This window comes from Neodiprion pinetum, chromosome 6 (genome assembly GCF_021155775.2).
Source record: "Neodiprion pinetum isolate iyNeoPine1 chromosome 6, iyNeoPine1.2, whole genome shotgun sequence".
NCBI classification, from domain to species: Eukaryota; Metazoa; Arthropoda; class Insecta; order Hymenoptera; family Diprionidae; genus Neodiprion; species Neodiprion pinetum.
Window position 1 is genome coordinate 6,846,379 of NC_060237.1, and position 24,137 is coordinate 6,870,515.

The window sequence follows — 24,137 nt, forward strand, 5'->3', positions numbered from 1 at the left end:
GAGAGGGAAAATGAAACTTTCCACTTTTAAGACCGGCAGCTGTCACTCGTCGCTCTCCCACATGCATAACGTACCCAAGGAATTATATGCAGATCATCATTTGCAGGAGCTGAAGGAGCATCGCGGTATTTGCGCATCACCTTTTATACTTCTCTCTTTCTCTCTCTCTCTCTCTTTCGCGTTTGCGATATTTACGGGGCATGTGCATCGTATAGTAATGATATGCGGGGCGAGGGGGGGGGGGGGGGGGGGGAGAGGAGGAATCTGCCCACCTGATTACCTGACTTCCATGCAAAATCGTTGTCATCCAGAATCCAATCCGTCTGTTTAGTGAGAATCGCGAACGCGATACCGAAAGACATACGATAAATTACCATTGTATACGATCTTGGTTAAAATACAAAAAAATTTCACTGCATTCAAGGTTTTTCTTCCAGATCCTGTTCACTCGTAATTTATCCTGCGGAGAAGGTTAATATGGTCGCATAATCATTGGTAAGTTGCCGAATTTTATATACTGTTTAAAAAAGAAAAAGAAATAGGTACATTTCGGTTAATTTACATGCTTCGGGTGTTTTATTGCCGATACGTATGCATAATTAGTTTTATCGGATTAGTATTCGTATAATATAACTGATTAAATTTTCCCGCACCGAAAAAGATAGTCAACAAAAAATTCACAAGTAGTCAATAACCAGAGGCATTTTTTTCGTCAACTTTGAAATATTTAAGAAAATTCTAAATCCTGAGGTAATATTTTACCCAAAATAAGTTAACGGATTTATGCTTGTATAAATGAGACAACAGGCCGAACACAAATTTTTTGTATAAAATAGAAAATTTGAAAATCCATCGTTTGACGCGATTCGAAAATATTTCATCGATTCCGATTCATTTCAATATACGACCCTTGCCTGAACGTTAAATTTTCCCTTTATCCAGCTTGATCGTAAATCAGTTTCACGAGCCAAGGTATAATATTACGATAATGAGTGAGTGAACAAAGTTACACTTCTACACTGTATAAAAGGGTTTATGAAGTCTACAAGGCATGACGTGTTATACCTACTATGCATATACTCGGTGCACTAAATAGGAATGAAAGAAAAGTTTGAGAAAATGCGTAATAAGCGCTCGTTCGTTCGTACATAGAACACTGCAGGTGCGGATATGTAGAAGGTGATTCCTACAGTTTGGTACAACGGCTATAACGCCGCGCAGAGGGACTAATGAGGCGGCTATATACGCCGTTAATTCATCTAAATACAAATGCAAGCATCACAATGCGTCGCAATAGGCTTGAAACCAACCTGACGTGATCTACCGTGATCTTGAAATTAACTTGCGGCCTAATTCCCATGGAATTGCCATGGTACCCTTATACCTTTACGACGCAACGACGCGTTGATCCCCCCCCCCCCCCCCCCCCCCCCAATCTCTCTCTCACTCAGTATTTTACACTTATTTTAATTATTTTCCACACACCTGGAACTATATAAAGTGTAGGTATGATATTGTGAACTTTTGCTTATATCTGTACTGTTGAGGAAAAGTTTCACGTCGTCTGAAACTACAATTGGCCGACCCGAGTGCACAGAGAGGTCTTCAGATATCTCCTAGGTCTGATGAATTATATATGTATTTGTACAAATAAGAAAGCGTCTGCTTTCCCGCGCAAACAAAAAAAAAGAAAAGAAAAAAACACTCGAGTGCGAATATCACCTCTGTATAAATGTATAATAGAATAAGTGTGTGAATAATAATAACAACAACAACAACAACAATAAAATATGAATCGTCTGAACTTGATACTTCTACCATATACAACAGCGATGATCGATGCTTCAAATATAAAAATTTCTAGTTCTGGTTCCCATATCGGTAGTGGGGGGATTCCGAGGAGTATAAAATGTGAATCACAGGTAAGAATATGAATTTGATTTCAAGCCATGTATGGGCGAATAATTAATCCCGTGTGAAATGCCTACGTAATTTCCAAAGAAAAGTGTGAAAAGGCCGGCGACTGGAGGGTCGTGACCTTGCGATATGATTCAGACGATCGAGATGAGGAACCGGCATGCGGTTGTATCGGTAAAAATGTACGTATATGATCACATCGGTGCAGAATCCTAGACGTTGTTATAATAGCATCAGACATATCTCGGATTCTTCCGCGAATTACATTCGTTGGTCATCATTGACGTCATGTAGTGAAACATCGCGTATCGTTTGAGCGATGCCGCGTTCGTGGTTTATTCAATGACTAGTTTGGAAGCTGCATCGTGATGTGTGCGTCTCGATACATCGGATAGATGATCGTATATGGAGGCGAATTCCCGCGGGAAAAGATTATGAATGCGGTTTGCGGTTTTTGACTCCAGGATTCCATGATGCCGGCGCCAGGTCGAGTCGCAAATCTTTCAAAGTGCGATAAAAATTGCAAGATTTTATTGCTCATCGCGTTGCAACCTTCGTTTTAAAGGGAAAAAGTGATCGTTGCCGTGGTGAATAAACGACGCGGCTGATTCGGTAATTATTATTACACGCTACGAATGCCTAGTTGCAAGCACAGCGTGTTTTTCAGATATGGGATGAAATAGATTAATATTCACGGATCATCATCATCATCATCATCATCATCATCATCATCATCATCATCATCCCCCGGGAGATGTCCGTTTTTAAGTATTATACGAAACTGTGCGTTGCTGCAGCAATTATCTGCATCTAACCTCCGCGATTATGTATAATGTACAATATATCCACATGCTGCAAGGATAGAAAGTGCGATTTAATATCGCGTTGTTTTACGGCCTGCGTGCAGGGGATCAAGACTCAAGAGCACGGGCCAATTATAGTTTGGGATTCACAAAACCGTGGAAATTAGTTAATATCCAGTATAATAATACGCCGTGCGCCGAATAATGCTAAACAGCATAAAAAAAAAAAAATCAACAAAAAACTTCGTACTCCTTGAATATTTATAAAAGGATAGATGTGTGGGGGGATTAATTTATGAGCATTTCATTGTCAGTGCAATGTGTTATAAGTACGAGTATATGTGCGAACGTGTTGAAAGACGATACTGCCGGGAGTAATTTAAGCTCAGTTTCTATATAGAGATATTACCGGCAGTGTGAAACAATTATATATATGCCCGATTCTCATACATATAGGTATTTATACATAGAATTTTCGTTATTTCTAGCTATAATTTCAGATCGATAGTAATTTCGTCCATCGATCGATCGATCTAAAACTGCGTCGTTAGTTTTTTTTGATGTGTTTAAATTTACAAATATCTCACGGCACGCTTTACGCTTGTATATAATGTGTATAAAAAAATATGTATAACACCGAACTGCATAATCGTTTTAATCGTAGGTGGATATTTAGTTTTTAATTTCTTCTTATAAGGATGCGTCGAGTGTATGTAGAAACAAGACGAAAATTTAATTACTTGTTTGTTTATTAGCTCTGAGCAATCGTTTGCAAGCCGCTTCGGCACTACAGGTATAAACTACATGAACCGAATGTTTTCCAAATCACGTCATTTCAGTAGGTTCATTATTAACGTTGTTGTTACGTTATTGTAATGTTATCTTTTTACGGCAAAAGTCTTCACAATTATACAGTACATATTTTTTCGAAAGTGTTTGCGTCTTGTCAATGATGAAAAAAAAAAAAAAAAAAAAAATTTCTAGAATAAATTATCACACGTAATAGTTACAACTGTACACGTGATGAAGAAATAAATAAATAAATAAATTTCCGTAACATCGTTTGATTCAACGACCGTAGTAACACGTAACGATTCTACCGAACGCTTCGTTCATAAAATCAATTGAAACTTGTCATAGAAGAATGAAAGTATCAACAGAAATGCTCGATACTTAATCACGCAAGTTTCTCGAATAATTACCAGTTGTATATAAAAAAAAAAAAAAAAAATTTAAACTTAATCAACAACACATCGCAAACATACAACGCACATATTTTGCCCCGGATATCTCAGATTTATCGACAAAAAAAATTCATCTCCCGCATTTAAGAATAACGCGGATGACAATCGCTACAAGAAGGTGGATAAAACGATGCGCACGATTTGAATATCTACACAGTGTGAAACACGGTGACGCGTCACGAAGTTTTCACATCCGTGGATTTTTACCCGGGGCGGGGGTTATTAGGATACGATAGGGAAAAGCCCCGTGGATTCCGCGGCCTCTGCTCCCGGCAATAACGAAGTAACCTCGAGGAGGGTTTCGCGGCAACGATCAGCAGCCAGAGCCAAACCAGTACCACCAGTCAAACTCGGTCCGCGACCGGTAACCGACGTACGTAGAAATTCCGCGTTCGTTTCGTCGCTAACGCTGCTGCTGGTGTTTCTCGATACCGCTGCAAGCCTTCTTCCTGCATCTCGTGTTATTCCCGATCCTCCTCTCTCGCATATTAAACTTGAAAGTCAGTCAGTCAGTCAGTCAAATTCAGTATAGTTTCGTTATACGTCTCGCAGCTCTGGATCGTCCTCTATAAATCCGTTGTTATCGCGTCGATGTAATAACAAAATACCGCATTCTTATAAATGATTTTATATAAATATTTTTTTATTCATCAAATTATATTTCCGATCATTTGATAGTGTGGAAAAAAGTGCGCGGGTGATATATATATTGAAAATATTAGTCGAACTGAGGAGGGAGGGGTAAAGATATACCCATCGAATGAAGAAGTAAATAAATAAAACCACGTATATATGCATATGTATATATACATACAAAACGCAACGGATATCAACGGACAAAAAACACGGCCCTCATGGTAATGAACTAGAATATATTGAATATATTGAATAAAAAGTAATAACAAAAATTGAAAAAATATATATATATATTTCATTCCCTCGCATATACATATATATATATATAGTATATATGTTGCATACTTGTCTCTGGCTCGTTTCAATTCTTTTTATTGCCCATAATGCGGTGAACGTTGATCTTCTATGGATAGGCTTCGAGTCTAATAGCTAATTGGCGATATTAACTAGTTAACAATAACAAGGAAGATCGAAACCACGCGCGGTCTGTCATTACGCGAGTTGTTACGGAAACGAGGTGGATGTAAAAGTATGAAAGACTGCACAGCCGATCACTCGCAGCGTGTCGAGAATTTCCTGAGGAACCTTTTGGTCCTAATGGTCGACGACTTGAAAAAAAAAAAAAAATTCTCGACTTTTTTTGGACGAATTTCAATTGGCACACTTTATCGGCGGATATCCGGCTCGTGTACTTTGAAAAGCAACTCTACGCAATTTGCACATTTGTTATATCATTAATAAAGTGAACTGAAATTCAAATGTTACATAGACATTTACAGCGAGACTCGTGGATTCTTGAACTGTATCACCGGCGGTACTCAACACAAACTTTCACTCGTACATATCAATGATGTGCATGTATTTGACGGTCTATGTACGATAATAATACGTATTGCACTGCTTTGCCCGTGGTAGATAATATAAAAGGAAAATGATGATATGTGACGTTAGTTATTAACATTGCGTTATGTGCACGATGGTGCCGATACGATCACGCTACCTATGATATTATTACACCCATATAACGTATGCATGTACGGTGGAGGATATAGATTGCGGATCGGCAATATTATAATTCTGTACATACCTACATACGATACATACACGTATAAGGGAGGAAATACGAATCAGGAAAATAGTTGTAAATTTTTCGGCAAGGCCTCCGTCGTTGTATTTCAACTAACCGAATTGAACAATCGTTGTAGGGATGGGACCGAACTGTTCTGTAATATATTGCTGAGGTGGAGAACGAGGATTTTGTAAGCGAAGATCCATGCATGGAAAGAGCGAAATTACATGTGTACATACGTACAATGTCTATGATCGTACGACGAAACGTGTGAAATTCCGAATGGTGTAATTATCAGATTAGTAAGCCTGAATTGTTGAGGAGACAAGATCGAATTGTTGTCCTGAGCTCTTTGTCGCGAGCATTAAAAACTCCCATGATTTGTGTGCGCGTATATATATATATATACAAAAGGCGAAATGATCGTTGTGCAAAAGCGGATAACAACGACGTAAGAGTCGTCAGTCTCATTTTGTACATTTTTATCGCTGCAGGAAACGAGTGTTTTTATGTGTTCGTAAGTAAAAAAAAGAAAAGATAACAAAATCACACTGCAAACAGAATCACAGCGAAGCCCATGGATCTGCGTCGCGTTGCACGATAGTCCGGAATTTTTTTCATTTTCGATCGTAAAATCGACTTATTTATACAGAGCGATGTAAATCCTCTCGGACTCCGCGGTGGCAATTTCATTCAGAAATGTATTGCAGTAGTGTATATAGAAGAATAATTTTGCAAGACTCGCGGGGAAGAATGATACCTTACAATTTCTGCAAGATTTGTGCACTGTAAGCGCACGACGTGATTGTATACCTGGTATAATAACGTGGAAAGTGACGTGGCCGTAATAAAAAAAAAAAAATTGAATGAAAAAAAAATAAATAAATAAATAAAAGGAAGAAGGAAGACAAACCCAAGTGAAAATTGAATAATAAATCATGATGCAAAAGCGTTGCGGATATGGAAAAGAAAAGTAAAATGAGTCGTAGTAAGTACATGTCATGATCTGTGAATGCAGCCTGCGCAAATTCAGTCGGGTGAAAAAAAAAAAATTGACCGTTGCGCGCTGTCGACGCAAATTTCATGATCCGCGAGAAAAACATAATTTTGTAAACAAGGGCATGGCATCACCGTCGTCAAATTGTCCGAGTCTGTAATAAGACAAAACGATGGAAAATAATTATAATATTATAATTATATATGAAAAATGCAATCAAGTCAGGCGCGCTAGGTTCTTTTGATGTATATAAAGGCGATCAACGAATCACCTCCGAAGACAAACGTTGTTCGTCCGTAGATCTTATAACGCTAATAAATTATTTCGTCGGCAAGCCGTGCGTAGAGAAGGTATCTCATTGGCAGACCTGGATACAAAGAGGCCCATTCATCCGAGCACTCGGCGTGTATTGGAAGGATCGTATGCGAACCGGAAACCTTCCGATTTTATTAAAATTATATATATATACCTGTATGATTGATCGACTTTTGATCGAGAAAATTTTACTGCAGGCACTACGTTACACAACTTGGATTCAATTATTCCGGAACAAAATTAATTATCACTCTGCAGTACAGAGTTCGTTAAGGATAACTGGTCAATTTTGTAATATATATTCCTGGTAATTTATAAATAAATTAATGGTAATTCGATGGGTAATATTTGAGTTTTACTTTTTCTTTTGCTGTTCTCTTTTCTCCTTTTCTTTGCGGAATGCACGTTTCAATTATATGCAAAATTAAATGTTCTCAACAAACTTATTTCATCAATCGTGCCTCTGTTCTTATGACGGAGAATTCTTTTTATGGCAATTACGTGTAAATTCCGTATAACCGTTGCACTGACTTCTGAAACGTAGTCGTTTTACCGAGAAGTGGTCGTTACCTGATTTCTGTCTAATTTGAATGACGTTTCGCTGATGAACAGTGGTCGATATAAGTTCCGGAAAGTCTCAAACTTTCGTATCGTATCTCGATTATCTGCGTCGTTGATAGTGCAATAAAAAAAAAAATAGAACAAGGCAAAGAAGAAAAAATTTAAAGTAAGAAGAAAAAAAAACGAAGTGTCTTGAGGTATAAATCAACTACGACGTTGACCATGAATCAGTTGCATATTTTCCTCATTAGCGATTCAGAAGCGACCGCGACTAAGGAGAATCGCTTCAGGTACATGTAATGTATAACACCGATCGAGCGGTGAGCGTGAACTTGCAGTATTTATTTATTGTACAAGTGTGTATATATATATATATATATATATATCTACTCGTTTTAGCCTCGCCATATTTGAAGCTGGAATCAGAGCGTTTCTTTCGAGAGACGACGCCGCGTACTGTTTTTTTCTATTCTACAGTGATTTACAGTTAGCCACCGTGTATACCACCGAATAATTTCGGCGTTGAGTATCTGGAACTTGACCCAGGCTCAGTTTCGTCGTGAAAAATTGTCTCGTTATTGAAGAAGAGAGAAGAAGCAAAAAGAAAAAAAAAGAATGAAAGGAAAATGCAACTACGGTTGAAAAATGCACAAATTGCACAGCGCGGGTTTTGCGATTTGTTATTATTCCGTGATCAACACATTCTCAGAGCCCTCGAGGATCGTTGATGTGCATACATGCCGCTGTACACACATGTCTGTCTATTTACCTCGTTTTAAAAAAATCCTCGACGAGTATTAATGACGGCTCGTCCGTACGTGTGAATTTAATTACAACACTTAAGAAGACGAAGAAAAGAAAAAAGAAATATTAAACAAAAAAAAAAAAAAGAAAGAAAAAAACCCCATTCGAGACACAAACATTCAATGGCGCCAATGCACCGGGTTATTTTCCATACGTAGCTATATATTATAGTGAAGGAATAAAAATTTATTTCTATTTTACGAGAATCCTTCGCATATATATTTACAGTAATCGGTCTGAAGTTATCGCGAATATCTGCATCATGTAATTTAACGACGTTTAAGTTTATAGTATCTACGTGATTAGAGTCAGACTTCGTTCGCCGTGCATGCAAGTTTGTATACAATAAATGTAGAAATTAATTATTCAGTTTACAGCGACACACACGACTCGTCGATCGCCCGGAGAAATACTTGTGCCAGCTACCTACCGCAAGAATTTTGTTATTTTATGTTTAGCAAAAATCTCACGTCCGATCTCTTGACCGTTACATGCATAAAAGCTACCAACCTAAACTGCAAACTGCGCGAATTATGCACGCGAAATATCCGCACATGCTGCAACAAGCGTGTCGAGTCACCAAATCGTTTAATGAAATAAACCGTACGTGATACGTTGTCGAAACAAAAAAAAAAATAAAAAATGGGTCGAACATTGTCTCTAAACTGAATATCAGTCCATTCGAAGAGTTTTTCCTCGCAGCTGAAATACGAAATACTTGCTACAAATACACAAGCTTGAATTTACAATCCATGCAAATTTAAGGAGGATTATAACTGGCCAAAGAACGATAGATTTTATTAATTTTAAGATAGTTCGTAAGCTAAAACGATCTCTTTCAAAATACTGAAATAAAAAATACTGGTATTGTGGTCTTCGCATGAGAAAAATGGTAAACACGGTATTGAGGAGAGAAACCAGAAATAAGTGGATCACATTTTTTCTTTTTCATCGATTAAACGCGAATTGACACAAATACAACTGGTTGAAAACTGTAGTAATATGACGTCAATCATGCCGAGGTATATCTATATGTTGCGAACTCAGTGAAATTCGATTGCTTATACTTATAACATCCGCGATCATTTGTTTGTTTTTTTACGCAAGAGAAGAAATACGATCTGATTACTTTGTTTCTTTGCGTTATACGCAGAGAAAAAAAATTGATTTTTCTTGTAATGCAAAACCAAAACTCAGAATATCGCTGCTTCGTTTCAAATCACTAGAGAATGGTTAAAAAGTCAGTAGCTTTGTGTGATTTTCCTCTGCGATAGCTTATACTATTTAGAAGATTATATTTTATACGAATCCACTGGAACGGTTTATTTTTATCACTTAGCATAGTCAAATATTTATGCTCAGCAAATGCTAATATTTAAGTTGCCCACTGGTAGGGAAGAAAAAAAAAAAGATTGGCTTCAATGACTTTGTAAAAAGTAATCTTCTGAACAAAACAAGCCATCGTAGAGTGAAATCGACGGAATTTTTTAGATTTTAAAAAATAATTAAACGATTTGAAATCCAAGCTTTCGCCATCAATACAGATGTTTTCGACTTTTGTATTTTAAATCTCATCTTGGTATCCGCCAAATGCAATTATTTAACGAATACATAATGAAATCGATAAAAAGTACGTATCTTCGGTCAACCAACCACCGTAATCATGCTGCGATAAGAATGTCACGTGAAATTCGTAAAGTCAGTTGTATTTATTTGTTCGTTTTCCATTCTTCATTCTTTACCAGCGGCCTACGCCGAAGGTCAGGGGTGCGCATTGTCGATGGCGACTTTCCAGGCCATGCAGAATTAGCAAAGAGATATTAATTGTAGCGCGAAGGTCAAGCCGGACCTCGAGTTTGGTCTCTCGAGTGCGGTTAAGCCGGCGTACACACGCAAACACACCAACATCGCACATGTACGCCGGTATAGAATAGTTCTTGCTCAATCTTCCCGAGCGTTGGGCATCTGGTGATATTTGGTCCAGCAAAAGCCGGCCGAACCGACCAAAATTCCAAGGGCGAATTTTTCGTTGTCCCGTCGTCTACGCCGTCAGCTCCGTATAAAACGTTTATCCTTTTCGTATGCAAGGAATACACGTGCGTGTGTGGACATAGATATTTTTATTGCCATTTCGTTGTTTCGCAAGGCAATGCTGCTTGTCCGATGTCATATAAGCGTGCATTTATATATCTGTGATAATAGAATAGAAGGCGACTTGAAAAATGAATGAAAAATATAGTGAAATAATTTTTGTTTTATTATACTCGTCGAGGTGAAGCCGCTGCTGTATTCACGATTTCTTGGAAAGGTTTTTCGGTCAAGTAATTAGCCGCAAGAGCTGTCTTAATCGTTATTTTATTGATTAATTTTTTTTATACTTTCTTGAGGGCGGTCGTCGAGCGAGAGAATCGGATCTACGCGTCATGCATGACATTAAATGTATATAAATAACAACGTATTCGTACCGATAATCGCGTTTTTACTGTTCAACTTCAGGGACGAATGCGCGAACTAGATTTTATACCGTTTTTTCTTTCTCCCTTCCTTTGAAAAACTTCTTTTTTTTTTTACTCCTAGACAGGGTCAACAAACCTGACTAATGCTAATTACTTGACACGACTTACAACGCATGGAAACGAGGCTGACGATGACGAGTTGCAAATGCACCGTGGAACGCACAAGTTTCTGCTTGTACAGCGTCATTAGAGACCGTGGCGTTAATTCGACGAACAGCGAGGTGGAGATTTTTTACCGTGTGAAAAGGACAATATCAGAAGAAAAATTGGTAATCACAAAGTTGAGCAAATGTGAGTGGGGCTAAAAATGTAGCGAATATCAGAAAGCAGACGGGGTACAACGTACGAATTTTAAATAGAATTTGAAAATTTAGAAGAGTCAAAATGTAGAAAGTTTAAAGTACAGAAAACCAGAATTTGTAAATTTTCAAAATGAATTTTCATCATCCCTCTAGTTTTTTCAATCATCCTACACTTTTACTCACGCCCGTAATTACAGGTATAATAAAATCTTTCTGCACGTTTCGCTAAAATTTCTTGTAGCATCAAATACCGCGATTAAAAATCACCGAATATCCTTTTACTATACGGTTCTAGCCTTGTCCTGGGCCCATGATTGTTGCAATGATCCGGTCAGCTGATTCTTGCAATGAAAAAAGGGTCGTAAAAACTGAGAGATCATTTAAGAAAAAAAATCAGCGAAACTCAGGAGGGGGCAACAACTAAAAGGAGCAATAAGCAAAAACACTTTTATACGGTAACTTGAGCGATAATTCTGCTACAAGCGTTAAGTGCAGTGTATTAATCAGGGTTGATAAGTATTTCATTCACGGATGAGAAATCAGCATGGCGATTGATTGATTTTTACGCGCTGTTATAATCGCTGCGTTGCTTGATTGATTCGCAATATTATTTCCCACTGGATTCAAGAACTCGTGAAAAAATTGTTGTGCAATTTTTTTAAATATCAACCAGATGGAGGAAAAATAAAAAAAATGCCGCATTATAGAATTATGTTGTATATCGCCGCGTATCTAAAAAGCCAAAATGATGAACCTCGAGGACTTTGTGTCAGAGCGGAAGAATCAGGCGCGTGTTTATACCATTTGGAGTATATTACACTATGTGTACTCATGTATACACTTACCGTACACACGCGGAAGCCTTGGAAGTTGTGAATTATTATTTGAACGCGTCTCTAGTCGGCAAAAATCTCAGATCTAGTATGTTTGTAGCGTGGAAACAAGTTTCCCCCACGTGTCTCAAGTTTCGTGTTTATGGAGGATATGGGTGAGTCAAATTTACTGTACATTCGTAAGTTGCGAAAATTTTCTTGTCAAATTCGAGAAAAAATAGTATAAAAATTGTAAAACAAAACTCGGACGTAGATTTTTTTAATTTCAAATCGTTTTAAAATTATTAATTATCTATCAAATTCGTTCGTTTTTACTCTATGGCGGATTATTCTTTCGAAAAAATTATTTTCCACAAATTCACTGCAACGGACTTATTTTTGTTTCTTGATTAACAGTAAATTTGACACGACAGTTTCTTTTTTCTTTTGTTTTTTTTTTTTTTTTCTTAATTCAATATATCAACGTCAATGAAATCTTAAAAAATTGAATATTTATCTATAACACAGTGTGATAAAAAAAAATAATATTGGTGGTATTGCAGAGAGTGTGATTTCCTTAACAAAATTACCCATTGTGGAACGAAATCGAACGAATCTATTAGATTTTTAATAATTTAAATAGTGTTTTGAACCGAAGAAGCGATATCTAAGCTCAATTCTGTAATTCTCATATCATTGTCTCAAAGAGATTTTTCTTAGCTTACGAATACGCAATGTGCAACCACCTCGTAATAAAACAAACGATATTGTATTGATTATTGACTCTGCACAAACCTCGTTGATTTCTGCGTATGTTGAAAACAAAAAAGAACTTGCAAGTAGTTATGTTTTACTCGGGCAAAAAACACCGGCAAAATGTGATTCCATAAAACCTATAATGAAACACCGTGTATGGATGAATTTAACGTTTTTGCAGCACAGGGTATAATAAAATCGAGTTATAATTGCACCTGCGGCAGCGGTGCATCATTAGGCTCATGTACAATTAAGAAGAGGAGTGCGTTATAGTTGTATACATGTGTATAGGTATAAACCTTACGCGTTGCATTGTATATATTCAAGATGCAGTTTTCATAAACAATAAATTTCGAAAGTTTGCAAGAGTTTATATTGTCGTGGGAGTTTAGGGCGTACTATAATATGTTATAATGACACTGTGCTGTTACTTGTAATACAGACGAAGTGAAGTGAAGTGCGTGCCTGCAAGATTCCTGCATCGCGGTCTCACTGCGAAAGTTGTTAATATCATATTCTGTACGCAATATCGTTTAAATAATATCTACCCTGTAGGTATAAGTATAAACTGCATAAACATCGGGTGGGACGCGAGTGCAGGTGGATAATAATTTTTGTATTCTACATACGTTATATACGTGTACATATGTGTGTATATGAGGCATTCCACCCCGAACCGACCTACGTCTGACCCTCAACGTCGTTTTAAGTATGGTGTAAACCGTACAAAAAAAAATCATCTTTCACTGATTGCGAGTTTTACAGTTTTTCGACCATGGGTTTGATTTTTATCGCTGCCAAAAACACAAAAACACGATTTTTTTTTATCAATATCCCTAACATAAATTTGTATTTATTTTTATTTATATTCAATTTGATTTACATCAATTATTAATTACTCGTTTCGCTTGTACCTTCTAAACAGAAAGCTTACCCACTTCCACTTTGTTTTCAAAAGTTTCGTTTTTCAACAAGCAAGTGATGAGAAAAATTCAAAGCCTATCGATTACGGCTATTCGTTAAAAAATTGTGTTTTGTGTTTCTGGGAGCAGTAAAAATCGAACCCGTGGACGAACAAATCTAAAACTCAGCGAATGATGATTTTTTTTCGTACACTCTACACGATATTTAAAAAAAATTTTAAATCGTCGATGGCAACTGTCAAACGTAGGTCGGTTTGGCGTGGAATGGCTCGTATCTATATACCGTACAAGGCGGATTCGTGACTCTGCAGCAGCTCCGAAGTCGAGGAGCAGGCAAACGAGTCAGAAAGAGATAAAATGAGGTAGAGAGAGAGAGAAAGGAAGAGCCGACTTTACCGGAGACGAGCGTATTATGCAAGCGGTCGAGAAGCAACCCGGTCAATGCCAAGGTGATCTTCTCTCGGCTGGAGGCTGCGCTGCGATCATCTCTCATCTCTTCAGAGGCTTCTCCTTTTCCGTCGGGCGATCCGGATATCGCAGACTTGAAAACCGATTCCGCCTTTGCGTAATTTCCCGCGCATTAATTAACATTTTTATTAGAACTTCGCAACGCGATAAGGAATTATTCTTACTATTACGAGCTGCACACTGTTAAAAATGATTGTGATTTTACTACTTTAGTTGTCAATATACGAAATCAGGTTAAAAATTTATAAATTCGATGCAGGGATGGAAATTTCTATGCATCATGTATTTGTCTTAAATTAACAATGAAAATTTTTGATTTTACTAAACTTTATAAGAAAAATACAGAAAAAAAGTAATTTGAATTTACTATATTGTGTAGTAAATTTGTTGTATTTGTAAATTGAGTAAATTGAATAAACAGTAAACGTATAGTGAATTCCAAAAGTTTTAAATACAGTGTAGAAAGTTCCATACAGAAATTTTTAACGGTGCAGGTACCGTTTCTGATCCAACGATTCAATACTCGTGAATATCGTGACTAAGAGCATGATACGATTGATGCAGGAGTCGCATATTTCACTCGCTGATCCGGCCCGACCGCACAATATGAAGTCAGACTGGTTTTGCCAAAATATCCCGAGGCGAGGGGGGAATTTATACGCCACGTTGAAATTGTTACGTGTCATGGGGCCGAGATCAAAAGTCTCGCTGATCCAAACGCTGCGGAACGAGATTTATGCATATATGTAGACATGTATGTATGTACGTATATGCTGGACTCGGGAATTTTTACAACGCAACAATGACGAACACCGAGATGCGTATGTTATACATATTTACGCCTCAGTGTGCATGTAACTTTATAATACCGAGCGCAATGAACTTGGAGGAATCCGGCTGAAAAAATGTACGAAGATGATTGCCATCTGAATGGGATTTCTTTTTTTTGTTTTTTTTTTTTTATGTCTTCAATCGTTTCTGCTCTTTTTTTTACACGCACGCACGAACAAAGCGTGATCGGTTACTACAATTGTTATATGGTTAACCGTTTTTTTAAATTATTTTATATCGCGATGAAAAAGGATATTACATTACGATGAAAATATCAGAAATGAAATCTCTGATAGTTCGGAATTCGATACAAACTATATCTGGACACGTGTGATAAATATTTGTGGGATTAGCATATTCGTTGTGTAGGCAACAAGCCGCTTATATTCAAACACCGACACTCCCTGTCGAATTATAAATCTCGAGAACTAGATCGAGGCGCGAGATTTCAAAAACGAAACGCGTTAATACTCGGAGGTGATTTGTAAGTCGGTTCGAATCGAGTTTCCTGATCAAATTTACAGCATAAGGAGTAACTTCGTTACACCGAGTGTACGAATAATCTCAAATTCAAATTCGCACATGTGTCACACATGTCAGACAAAGGTTTGAACGATTTCGTCGACTTCCTGTAATTTTAATTTTCACCTCACCGCTCGACTACACACATCTTCGTGTCATTTCGTTTCCGTCGGTGCTGAAAGATCCTTAAAATTACGGCATCTCTACTTACACGCAGGCCAAAGTGCCGCGCTCGTAATATTCACACGGTTTTCTTCAGCGCTGATCTATCGATCTTAAACAGGGAACAGCTGTATTAGCGTACACTTAAAGTCACAAATGATTTCCCACAAAGCCACGAGGCACAATGAAGCGACGAACGAATGTCATTCATGCCGAAGTCGCACGTCTATAATATATATATACACATATATATCAGTGGCGATAAGACCTCGTTACGTTTGACGGTGTGGGCACGGGGTGCAGGCTATACTGACGTCATATCGGAGACTCTGTATCCTACATATCGGTCGAGGAATGAAAGTAAACGCGTTCAACCTGCTCCTTGAACCCTGCATATCGAACGAAACCTTTGCACGGAGTTAAAATCTTAATACATACCTACGTATGGACAACAATAAGTATAATAATTAGAGCAGACGAAACGCGGCGAATATAAGAACAGCAAGTTGATAATCGACACAAGTACACGCTCCTAAGATTAAAAGTAAATTAATTCGTTATAAATATATTTTCGCTTCTTGATGGTTTTTACGTACGTCCATGACGCAGAGACCCTTGGATTGCGGAACGGAATGCAGAATAATACCGATGCAATTCCCGTCTCTAATTCGTACTTGCGGTGGATTTAATTAACTCCTTGTACACCTACCACATGAGGAAGCAACGATCGGCGGGGCAAATAAGTAAAAACACGGAATGATTTTTATGTAACCGTGAGACGACGGTGTTTTAACGACGTTTGAAGTACGTCGCAAGTATAACGACGTGCAGAAACGTCGACGTGGTTTTGCGCGTGCCGCGATGCCACCACGCTCGCAGCGTTATATTATATTGTTCTCTCGGTGTCGGGTGTATTTTTCTTTTTCTCCTCCTTCTTTCGTCTTCGTATTTTATTGCAATACTTTTTTTCCACTCAAATTACAAGACATTCAGGAGTGTTATTATCCCACCAGGCCGACATGCACGCGCTAACGATCGACAAGGTTTGATCCGCACGGATCCGGGTTTACCGATTTACAGTTGTAAGAGAGCGCGCGGTCTATCGATTATCAATCGTTAATTCAAGGCCGCTGAAAATTGTGCAAGTCGCATTACACGACACGCGACATTCCCGAGCAATGGAAGAAACGAAAAAAGTAAAAAGGCACGAGACTGCGGGCTTTTTCGCTGCTTCGAAATCGCTCCTCGCCTCACGTGTTTCCGAACTGTATGTAGCCTGATACTCGATGTTGCAAAATTTGCGACGAGTGTATATAATGTAACCCATAACGTGTAATGGTGGATGGATAATTCGGTAGGCTTTATAGAGTAAAACAACGGCGCTTCGTCTCTATAGTGGCTTGGTTATTAACGACGGTAAGAAATTAATGCTGTTCAGTGAGCACGACGCGAAACGAGAAGGAAAGTAGCTGAAAGCGTAAACTAAATTAAATAACTCGCTGCTGGGCCCAGAGGTTGAGCAAAAGTGTCTAATATACCCGGCTGCTCTACCGTATTATACCTTCTATACGCATTGTGCTGTACGGTTCGCTCTATATACAAGCGCCCACTTTATTTCGATTCGTCAAGTCATCCGCTCGTCATATCGTAATATCCGGAAGTTGGGATCTTTCGAGGCTTCGACGACTCGGCCCTGACTTAACGGCGATATCTGATCGATAAAAAAATCACGGTTTATCGTCAACAAACTTGTCAATATTTTCGTCATTTCTCACAATCGATTAGTCTTCTTCAAAAAATTCAAACAAATTGCACGCCTGAAGTGTTTTGTAAGAGTCTTACAGTCATCGTGACACATGCTCGAGTGAATCACTTCCAATTAAAGACGAGATTAGAATTAATGTCTATATATTTGATCGATTCCTGGGATACCTTCATGGCTGATTTAGCGTTACCGTTACTGTTATTATTATTATTATTATTATTATTATTGTTGTTGTTATTATTATTATTACCATATTGTATTCATGCATTACACGTATAAATTTTCAATGAAACGAAAATGGAATGCAATTTTTTTTTTCGCCGCGAAACTTCTCACGATTTAGATACGACCGCGAGACTTGGGCCGACCTTTTAGCCGGCTTTATAGCTCGCGTTCAGAACGAACCACTTCTTATTATACACCAACACGTATATACGCGTTGTGTACACTTGAATAGACACAACTTCCTCTCTAGTGATTCAGGGCTGGGCATATATGCGGCAGGTATTATAAGGTATAATGTAATTGTTGTCTTGTACAGGTATGCAGCAACGACAAGAGTCGAGTGCATTTGTTCGGCATATCAAGCCTCAACTTGGACTCCACGGCGGAATCGTATCGCGTTACAACCGAAGCGATTCGTGATATAGGCGTAGTCAAAGGTATTATTCGTGTCTGATAATAGGTGCAACTGTTGGCGTAGAAAGTGCATGGAACGTGTGAACGGCTTGGAGCAGCTTGCTGCACAAAGTTATTTTCATCGAAACGTGTAAAAACTCGCATACATCAGTTATGAAATGCAGATTCGGGTCATCGCCTGTGCAATTCTAAGCGAATTCAATGAAACAGAGCTTCCAATAACGGGGAGTGGTTTAAATGCGGTTCGAACTGCGGTTTACGGTTTAAAACTGAATTTATACGTATACATTTGTGAAAGCAAAGCAATTTGCGCGGCTGCACAAATTAGTTTTGTAAAACTGTATAAAAATACGTGGGCAAGGTCGTGCCTAGAGGTGGTTTAAACATCGGGTCTCGGGTGCACGCAGCACTTATAAAGGCAAGAGAGAGACTATAAATGTAATGAATGAGAGCTCTCCAAGTGGCGAAACTTATCCACATTTAACGTCGGAACAACAATGGCACGGTTGCGGGGTACGGTTTTATATACTTATATCAACCAGAGCAAGCTGCGCACCGGAGTACAAGTTGGTTTTCTTGGACACAATGCCACCTGTTGTGCCAGCGGGGCCCCCCTTACAGCAGTCAGTCACAAGCCTCGAGATCTCGTTGCGCAACACATCTCTGAAATTTGTTGCCTCCAGCTTTCATCGCTCCCACAACCAAGTCGTAACAGGCCATTCGACCGCCAGGCGCCCAAAACAGCAGCTAATCCGTGTATGGATTCGGTATGCTTAGAAACGTAAATTTGGATCAGGTTTCGCGGAGACACCGGACGGGTGCGTGTAATGATTTGGACTCGGATCTTTCGCAGCTGATTCTCCATTTTTATTACACCCTCTCTGTTGGAGCGGAATTTATTGTCCAATGATTCGTTAATCGATGGAGGGACGGAGTCAACTTTTGAACCTCGCTCCTGGCGAACTTCAATCGTAAAGGAACGAAATCGTACGGTTATATTATAAGGACGTCTGCAGGTTACACCTACATGTACGCGTTGTACAACTTTGGCGACGGAAATCGTTACCGTCGATCTAATCCCGTTCCATCGTCCTTGGAAGTTTATAGTTTAACTTCGTGGGAACGAGCATGAGAAAGAACCATACTGAATCTGGCCAAAGGGGGCCGATGTATGGGTACACATAAACACGGTGCACTACACACCGCGTGAGTACCATGGACACTTTTATAAGAGGTGATATCCTGACTCCGCGTGTCAAGGATCGTCTGACCGTTCGCCTCGTGTATACATGGGTATAATATTATACAGCGAAGAAAGTACTCCGGACAAATTACCTCAATATGTACAATTTCAACGACAAGTTCTTTATATGCCAAGCGGGAAATAGGGGAGAGAAATGTCCAGAAAAGGCGACGATGCAGTGACCCGGAAGACGCAACGTCGCGTCGGTACGTGTATGTATGATCAACTCATTAAACCAGGGCGCAAAGCTCTCTGCACGACGAACTCTCGAGTCATAACAACTCGAATCGGTCGACACTCTAGTGACCCGCGAATGTTCGTCGAATGGAGACCAGAGAGACCGTTCACCAGTCTCGGCGTGTCTAGGCATCTGGTGTTGTACATTACGTGTAGGTACACAGAGAAAGGCGTGGCGCCGTCGCGTATCTCGGCATTCCGTTGATCGTTGCAATTTCATAGCCGATGAAATTCTCGTGCGGAATCGATCAGGAAGAGGTCTATGCGTCGAAAAAATTTTTAGGCTTGGAAAATAATCCGACTGCAGGCGTCATTTTTCACACGAATAAAGTGTATGCGAAAAGCTGTACGATGTACAGGAAACTATTTACTCTCGATTAACGGCGGCGTGGAAAGTATCGCGGTTCAGCGTTAGACAGGTATTGCGATTAGTGAAGTAACAAAACGAGACTAGACCGTGTACCCCCACCTCTCCGCCCAGTTTATGCATAAACGTTAAGCAAGCATTGTTTATTTCATTTTCTTTACTTTCTTTCTTTTTCAGAGCACGAAAATTGATTCCGCGCGCCTACCTCAGCGGTTACACAACCGAAATATTAGCATACCTAATAATTTCCGAACGAGCATGGTATACAAGCCATCACCGTGTGTTTCTAACTACCTCGACGGTCTTGCAGAGTGAATTATCATTCATTACGTGTATACGGAAATTCCTCTAACAATTGTCGTATATTATTCTGTTTCAGATGGCATTGCACTTATCGGCGAGAAATATGGTGGTCGTAGCGATCGTGGCGGCAGCATGTGCCTCGGTAGCATCATCGGTTATCGACGATGACGAAAAGTTCCTCGAGATAGGCGTCAACGTCGACGAGAAAACTAGTCAAAAATTGAATGCCAAGACGGAATCAGAATCGGTTAGAAACGTTACAACGACGACGTCGAGGCGCGACAAGAAGATTATCCACAGACTGATCGGTGGGCACGTGAAGCATTACAGCGCGAAAGTGACGGAGGCCAAGGATCAACGTGAAACACCGCCGACGAGGTGGGACGAGGACGGACTGGTGATGTCGTCGGCCGGAAACGGAAAGGAAAAGACGTCTTCGTCGACGCGACGAACCGATGACGACGAAGAGAAGAAATCCCTTTCGCAGCAGGTTAAGGAGGGGAAATACGGACTTATACAGAACGAGATATACAAGACGCCACCCGAGAGGCCGGGGATCATAAGCTACCTCGGTAATCCCGAGGTGCCGAAGGACACCGCCAAGAATTTGGGGGGATTGGAAGAGGAGGAGATATGGCTCGCGGAGAATCATTTGCTCGTCCTGAGGGGCGGGAAATTTCCTGTATCGAACGTCAACGCAAAAAGGCCCGAAAGCAACACCGGCAACTGGCCGCCCATCGATGATTACAAGGCGCCAGAACGGCAGGTCAAAATACCACCGCATCCGAAAGTGCCGCCGCCCTTTCCCGTCCAGCTCACTGAAGGGGGACCCGTTCAGATTATCCGGGCAAACGGGTCCGTGTCGGTCGTCAACGACACCGCCGACTACGAGGAGTACGCCAACTATCCGGAGGGTTTCTACCCGGGGGAGGCGCCGTTTTATCCGACCTCGTCCAACATCTCGGAGCCCGTAAGCACCGGCTTCTACGGCAACGCTTCCGAGGGGGTTTTGGGGCCATTTTACCAGTCACTTCCGGCCGGCGCGGTATTCGTCCCGCCGCCGAGCAACCAGACGGACTACGACGAGGAAGACCAGTCGATATACTACCCGCCACCCTACAGCTTCTACTACCCGCAGGACAACGCGACCGCGGTACCCCCTGGTCCCCTTGTTCCCGGCATAATCCTGCCTCCCCCGCCAAACTTCTTCGCCGAACAGGACGAGCGGAAGCCGACGACCAAGGGCAGGTTCTATGCGAAAGAAACCACCACCACCCCCAGGACGACGACCACAACCGAACGAATCCGGGAGACGACGAAGTACGCTCCGCCGGCTCCGACGCCGCGACGTAAGACGGTCCCGAAACTGTACAAGGCTCGATTCCCGACAACAACACCGAGCTACTCGACCGGTACGAAGCCGACTACGAGAGTCCAGAGCCACCAAGGAACCCCGAAGACGGTCGGTAAGCTCAAGTCCAGGAACTTTACCCGGGTTCCAATCACGCCGGTGACTTCGACGCCGTTCGACACCCCGCGGTACGTCGAAACGACAACCACGGTCCCGGAGAAAGCGAGCACCACTCCGACCGGCGACTACTACGACATCCAGACCGAGGTCGAGAACCATTTGGTCGATTTGGGCCCGCCTCAGGGCGGTCAATGGTCAGCGATAGTGAGTAGCACCGCGGTGCCTCTGCTCGCCTATTACGCGACTACACCGTTGCCGTCGGAGCGGACGAGGAGTATGGAGGATGATATAGCGCCGATTCACGTCAAGGCGAAGATTGATATACCGGCGAAGAATCCCGCGGCTTATTACTTCTACGAGGAGACGAACGGGCCGGCGGTCGCCACGACGACACCTTCACCTTACTACGACGTCCAACCGATACCGAGGCGGCGTCAACCGAAGAAGCAGTATTACAGCGTCGAGATGGTACCGTCCCAGCAGACGTCGAACGACTTCGCAGACCTGAAACTCAACCCGGTAATTAAGACGGGACAAGGTTACAACGAGTTCATAGACCCGGAGCCGGTGGTTCGGAATCCCGCACCAACGACCAAGTATAACGTCGAGCGAATTAGAGGGTCTGTTAGCGATCGGGAAAATTCACCGAAGTACTATCAGTCTCTGTCGTTGGGGGGCTCGACGGCCACCATCAAACCTTACTACACGACGCAGAGGCCGCGATTCTACTACCAGAGTACCCGTAACGAACAGTACGCGGACTACAGGGATGATCAGGAGGTAAAATCGAGTCCGATTTATCAGTATAGCTACGAGGCCAACGGTTACACGAAGCAGCGACAACAGCAGAGCTATAGGCAGCAAGAAATAGACGACGTACCGACACCGGATGTACGACAAGTCTATAACGAGTATCAACAACCGACGAGGACGGCTGGGGGCCAGTACTACAACGATTACGACGTCCAGCCGGTGCAGAAATCGTCTGGGATCTCGTACCTGACGAATCACAGACAGTCGTATTCAGCGGCGACGGCGAGGCCGTCGGTAAACACGACGCCGAATCCGCATCACGCGTATTACACGAAACAGGATGAGCAGCTGCTGGACGATGTGACCAAGCAGTACTTCACGATATTCGGTAAAAAGTTGCCGGAAAACGTCCTTCAAAGCACGACACCTTTGTACAGAGTCGAGGCGGCGGCTGAAACGACGACGGAGAGTCCGGTGGGCCACGACATCAACACCTACGTGGCGAACAATCCTTACAACGGTAACGGTAACAGTGCCGCGGTTCATCAGCTGCAGAGTTTGACACCACCCAAGGTCAGCGTTCACTACGGCGACCAGACGCAGAGGCCGTATTCCCTCGAGGGCGACACTCTGGTGAATTACAAAAACCCGTTGCCGCCGATAAACCCGGACGCCGAGTTCATCCCCGTTAACAAACCGGTAGCACCGTCTAGGCAGCGGCTCCAAGAGTTCCGAAGCGAGCAGATTTCAACGCCGTTCAGAAATCGAAACGGCGGTAATTACCTCCAGGGATCCAATCAGCGGGAGACGTCTTCGTATCGTGGACGCTATCCGACTCCGTCGCCGATATCGCTTGCCAATGATATTTCGGTAAACTACCGAGACCCCAGGCCGCCGATAAATCCGGACGCCGAGTTCATAAATCCTGTACAGGGGCAACGGAATCAAGCGACTAGAGGTGGCTCGTATTTTGCCTATCAGTTACCCGGCAATGGGGGACACTTTTATTTCCTTACGCCACAGGCGATATCCCAAAGGCAAGATCTTACCAACGGCGGATATTTTTACTCGAAACCCACCGCGACGAGGCTCGTGAGACGTCGTCGTCGGGGTCCCGCCGAGGGCTGAAAATTTCGAAATCGTACTGACCGAAGGCAGTCCCAAAATGCCATAAAACGAATGAGAAATGTTGCACGGATATTATCGAAGGAACAAAAGTATGGGCCTCATTTGTATGCCTATTACGTACGCAATTTGCTGTATCAGCACAACAATCCTGATTATATTATAATTTATTTTTGTATATATTGAGTATTAAGTTAATTACTATTGCTATTATTATTTTATTCTACGCCGGTATATTAGTGGCACGTTTTATCACAATCGTACCACGCAGGATACGATCAGTTGTTAAAATTGTGATTCGATTAATTAATATCATTATTATTGTGTACTATCTTGTATGTTATCTGTGATTAAAGAAATTTTTAATTTACGTGTACAATTGAATGATGTACAGGTGTTTAATTGATATGCGTGTCAAAAAGTTCAAGCTGTCAAAGAATATCGTGAATTCAATAGAATGTGAAATTTTCAACGAATCTTTTACACTCTGCGATAAATTATCCGATTTCCGATGTCGCCATTGAATAAGATCAATTTTAAAAACTACGTTGAAGATATTCACTTTTCAAACAATTAAATATGATTCTACAGTGTCA

At 41.0% G+C, this 24,137-nt stretch overlaps 2 protein-coding genes across 6 annotated transcripts in view; one reads left to right on the plus strand and one right to left on the minus strand.

Annotated features, from left to right (window-relative positions):
• The window catches only part of Naa15-16 (N-alpha-acetyltransferase 15/16), a 39,945-nt gene that overhangs the window by 11,553 nt on the left and 4,255 nt on the right, over positions 1 to 24,137 (minus strand). The window lies entirely within an intron of this gene.
• LOC124221496 (uncharacterized) lies at positions 355 to 23,925 on the plus strand. 5 transcript variants are annotated; one of them, XM_046631580.2, is made up of 3 exons: positions 4,294 to 4,821; positions 20,067 to 20,150; positions 20,269 to 23,925. In XM_046631580.2, exons 1-3 carry the CDS (start codon positions 4,819 to 4,821, stop codon positions 23,542 to 23,544), a joined length of 3,363 nt encoding a protein of 1,120 aa, XP_046487536.1. In that variant the 5' UTR covers positions 4,294 to 4,818; the 3' UTR covers positions 23,545 to 23,925. The 5 variants fall into 5 exon arrangements, with proteins under 5 accessions (XP_046487538.1, XP_046487536.1, XP_046487537.1 ...); XM_046631578.2 differs by lacking the exon at positions 4,294 to 4,821 and adding an exon at positions 10,974 to 11,131; XM_046631582.1 differs by lacking the exons at positions 4,294 to 4,821; positions 20,067 to 20,150 and adding an exon at positions 355 to 495.